General features: G+C 43.8%; 1 protein-coding gene across 1 annotated transcript in view; it reads right to left on the bottom strand.

The window, feature by feature from the left end:
• Nucleotides 1–4,135: 4,135 nt before the first annotated feature.
• The window catches only part of LOC139746884 (uncharacterized), a 33,093-nt gene continuing 32,228 nt past the window's right edge, over nt 4,136–5,000 (bottom strand). The window contains exon 14 of the mRNA XM_071658541.1: nt 4,136–4,330. Coding sequence (XP_071514642.1) covers nt 4,148–4,330 — 183 coding nt within the window. The 3' untranslated portion in view covers nt 4,136–4,147. The remainder of the gene's footprint in view (nt 4,331–5,000) is intronic.

The following is a 5,000-nucleotide window of genomic DNA, read 5'->3' as shown; positions in this document are numbered from 1 at the left end:
GAGGGTCTGGTGTTGGAGAGGGGGGAGGTCTGGTGTTGGAGAGGTGATAGGGGGGTCTGGTGTTGGAGAGGGGGGAGGTCTGGTGGTGGAGAGGTGATAGGGGGGTCTGGTGTTGGAGAGGGGGGAGGTCTGGTGTTGGAGAGGTGATAGGGGGGTCTGGTGTTGGAGAGGGAGGGTCTGGTGTTGGAGAGGTGAGAGGGAGGGTCTGGTGTTGGAGAGGGGAGGTAGGGTCTGGTGTTGGGGAGGTGAGGGAGTGTCTGGTGTTGTCTTTGAGGGAGGAGTGTCTTGTCTTCCACAAGCATCCTCGAGTACCATAGTGTACCATAGAGTACCACAGGGTACCATAGAGTACCACAGGGTACCATAGAGTACCATAGAGTACCACAGGGTATCATAGAGTACCACAGAGTACCATAGAGCACCATAGAGTACCACAGGGTACCATAGAGTACCATAGGATACCATAGGGTACCACAGGGTACCATAGAGTACCACAGGGTACTATAGGGTACCGTAGAGTACCATAGAGTACCATAGAGCAACATAGAGTACCACTGGGTACCATAGGATACCATAGGGTACCACAGGGTACCATAGAGTGCCATAGAGTAGCACAGGGTACTAAGGGTACCGTAGAGTACCATAGAGCACCATAGAGTACCACAGGGTACCATAGGGTACCATAGAATACCACAGGGTACTATAGGGTACCATAGAGTACCACAGGGTACCATAGAATACCACAGGGTACCATAGAGTACCATAGACTACCACAGAGCACCATAGAGCACCATGAAGTACCAGAGAGTACCATAGGGTACCATAGAGTACCATAGAGCACTATGGAGTACCACAGGGTACCATAGGGTGCTATAGAGTACCATAGAGTACCATAGGGTACCGTAGAGCACCATAGAGTATCATAGAGTACCACAGGGTACCATAGAGTACAATAGAGTACCATAGAGTACCATAGGGTACCATAGAGCACCATAGAGTACCACAGGGTACCATAGGGTACCATAAAGTACCATAGAGTACCATAGAGTACCATAGGGTACCATAGAGTACCATAGAGTACCACAGGGTACCATAGAGTACCACAGGGTACCACAGGGTACCACAGAGTACCATAGAGTACCACAGGGCACCATAGGGTATCATAGAGTACCATAGAGTACCACAGGGTACCATACAGTACCACAGGGTACCATAGGGTACCACAGAGTACCATAGAGTACCACAGGGTACCATAGAGTTCCATAGAGTACCATAGGGTACCACAGAGCACCACAGGGTACCAAAGAGTATCATAGAGTACCACAGGGTACCACAGGGTATCATAGGGTATCATATAGTACCATAAAGTACCACAGGGTACCATAGAATACCACAGGGTACCGTAGAGTACCATAGAGTACCATAGAGTACCACAGGGTACCATAGGGTACCACAGAGTACCATAGAGTACCACAGGGTACCATAATGTACCATAGAGTACCACAGGGTCCCAAAGAGTATCATAGAGTACCACAGGGTACCATAGAGTACCATAGAGTACCACAAGGTACCACAGGGTACCATAGGGTATCATAGAGTACCATAGGGTATCATAGAGTACCATAGGGTACCATAGAGTACCATAGGGTACCATAGAGTACCATAGAGCACCATAGAGTACCATAGAGTACCGCAGGGTACCATAGAGTACCATAGGGTACCATTGAGTACCATAGAGTACCACAGGGTACCACAGAGTACCACAGGGTACCACAGAGTACCACAGGGTACCATAGAGCACCATAGAGTTCCATAGAATACCATAGAGCACCATAGAGCACCACAGAGTACCATAGAGTACCATAGAGTACCATAGGGTACCACAGGGTACCCCAGGGTACCATAGGGTATCATAGAGTACCACAGGGCACCATAGAGTACCACAGGGTACCATAGAGTACCATAGAGCACCATAGAGTACCACAAGGTACTATAGAGTACCATAAAGTCGTCTATGTCCCTTTAAGTTCAGTGGGGCGACTGTGTGTGTGTGTGTGTGTGTGTGTGTGTCTGTCTGTGTGTCTGTGTGTGTGTGTGTGTGTCTGTCTGTGTGTCTGTGTGTGTGTGTGTGTGTGTGTGTGTGTCTGTCTGTGTGTGTGTGTGTGTGTGTGTGTGTGTGTGTGTGTGTGTGTGTGTGTGTGTGTGTCTGCTGTCTGTCTGTCTGTGTGTCTCTGTGTGTGTGTGTGTGTGTGTGTCTGTCTGTCTGTCTGTCTGTCTGTCTGTCTGTCTGTGTGACGCGCTCGAAGGGTCATTAACTATAACTTTATCACACCATCTCATTACACAAAGTCAGTATTCACTCTCTCGTAGAACTCATTCTCAAAAATAAATAAAATAAATAAAGATAATTTACGTTTAAGGTTTAGAAATAAAAATTATTTACATTTACGGTTTAGAAATAAAGATAATTTACGTTTAAGGTTTAGAAATAAAAATAATTTACGTTTAAGGTTTAGAAATAAAAATAATTTACGTTTAAGGTTTAGAAATAAAAATGATTTACATTTAAGGTTCAGAAATAAAAATGATTTACATTTAAGGTTTAGAAATAAAGATAATTTACATTTAAGGTTCAGAAATAAAACACATGTTTACCTTCTCCCAAACACGTCTCTATGTTTACTCTATTTACCATTCGACCACCACACAAACAAACATTTATATATATACATTTGGGGATCATAAACTCCAACATGTCATCAGGGTTAATGATAGACCAATGTATCGTCTTAAATTGTACATTATATAAATTTGCATACGTCTATGTAAATGTAGATAGATGTGTATTGGTAGAAAATGACTGAAATATATAAACATTCGTAGCCATATCATCAAAATTCGTAGCCTTCAGTTAATCTACAAGTCGCCACTGTGATTGGTCCAGCCTTCAAGAGTCGTAGATTGCGGTAGATGTAGTAGATGAAGTAGATGTAGATGGAGCTGGTCTACTGAAGTTCGTAGACTTGGATGAAGTTAACTTCGTGGACGCGTTTCTGTTATCATGATGTCTGACTTGGTCAACCCCAAGTTCCATTCTTCTTCTTCTTTTTCTTCTTCTTCTTCTTCTTCTTAATCTTCTCCTCCTCTTCTTCTTAATCTTCTTCTCCTCCTCTTCTTTTTAATCTTCTTCTTCTCCTCTTCTTCTTCTTCTTCTTCTTCTTCTGCTGCTTCTTCTTCTTCTTCATCTTTTCCTCCTCCTTCTCCTCTTCTTCTTCTTCTTCTTCTTCTCCTTCTTCTCCTCTTCTTCTTCTTCTTCTTCTTCTTCTTCTTCTTAATCTTCTTCTTCTTCTTCTTCTTCTTAATCTTCTTCTCCTCCTCTTCTTCTTAATCTTCTTCTCTTCTTCTTCTTCTTCTTCTTCTGCTGCTGCTTCTTCTTCTTCTTCTTCATCTTTTCCTCCTCCTTCTCCTCTTCTTTTGCTGCTGCTGCTTCTTCTTCTTCTTCATCATTTCCTCCTCCTTCTCCTCTTCTTCTTCTTCTTCTTCTTCTCCTTCTTCTCCTCTTCTTCTTCTTCTTCTTTTTCTTCTTCTCCTCCTCCTTCCTCTTCTCCTCCTCTTCTTCTTCTTCTTCTTCTTCTCCTTCTCCTCTTCTTCTCCTCCTCCTCCTCCTCCTCCTCCTCCTCCTCTTTTTCTTCTTCTCCTCCTTCTTCTTCTTCTTCTTCTCCTCCTTCTCCTTCTTCTTCTCCTTCTTCATCTTCTTCTCTTCCTCTCCTCCTCCTCCTCCTTCCTCTCCTCCTTCCTCTCCTCCTCTTCCTCTCCTCTTCCTCTCGTCCTCCTCCTCCTCCTCTTCATCTTCTTCTCCTTCTTCTCCTCTTCCTCCTTCCTCTCCTCCTCCTCCTCTTCATCTTCTTCTCCTTCTTCTCCTCTTCCTCCTTCCTCTCCTCCTCCTCCTCCTTCCTCTCCTCCTCCTCCTCCTTCCTCTCCTCCTCCTCCTCCTTCCTCTCCTCCTCCTCCTCCTTCCTCTCCTCCTCCTCCTCCTTCCTCTCCTCCTCCTTCCTCTCCTCCTCCTCCTCTTCCTCTCCTCCTCCTCTCCTCCTCCTTCCTCCTCTTCCTCTCCTCCTCATCTCCTCCTCTCCTCCTTCCTCCTTCCTCAGTAATACTGGCTATAGTCGAAGCCCGTGACGAAGGCGATCCAGTCTATATACAGTGGCAGCAAAACATTGCCAGATGGAAAACCCACTTCACATCCATACGCCGCGCCAAAAGCCAGGACACCCACCTGCACCCACCTGCCGTCAACCATCTCCATTTGAGCGGGAGACCCACTGTCTCCCTGGAAATGGGGGGCACATACCCCCCAAAGAGAGAGATAGATGGTTAGAGAAAGCGGGTGTAACATGGCAGGTGGTTTGATTCGGTGATTCTATCCCAAACGAGACGAAATAGATAGATGGGGGGTTTTATTTGCGATAGATTCTCACTATAGACATATAGATAGATAGATATATATATATATATAGCAATTCTATACCGTTTACTACATAGATATAACACATGGGAGATAGCAAGAGATGGTTAGAACTAACACACAAGTATGATTAGACAAACAGATGGCCAAATTAGATAGTTCAAAGTTAAAGAATAGATACACAAGTAGATACTCGAAGTAGATATATCACTAAATAATAGATACACAAGTAGATAGTCGAAGTAGATATATCACTAAATAATAGATACACAAGTAGATAGTGGAAGTAGATATATCTCTAAATAATAGATACACAAGTAGATAGTGGAAGTAGATATATCTCTAAATAATAGATACACAAGTAGATAGTCGAAGTAGATATATCTATAAATAATAGATACACAAGTAGATAGCTCAATAGAGCGAGTGAGAAATAGAGCAAAGCATAGCTGATAAGAATATTGAAATAGATAAATAGATAAGGTCAAGACGATGGAAATAAATGAGTTAAGATGAACTCAAAGGTTCGTCTAGG

This window comes from Panulirus ornatus, chromosome 5 (genome assembly GCF_036320965.1).
Source record: "Panulirus ornatus isolate Po-2019 chromosome 5, ASM3632096v1, whole genome shotgun sequence".
NCBI lineage: Eukaryota > Metazoa > Arthropoda > Malacostraca > Decapoda > Palinuridae > Panulirus > Panulirus ornatus.
This window is presented reverse-complemented; position numbering and strand designations above follow the sequence as displayed.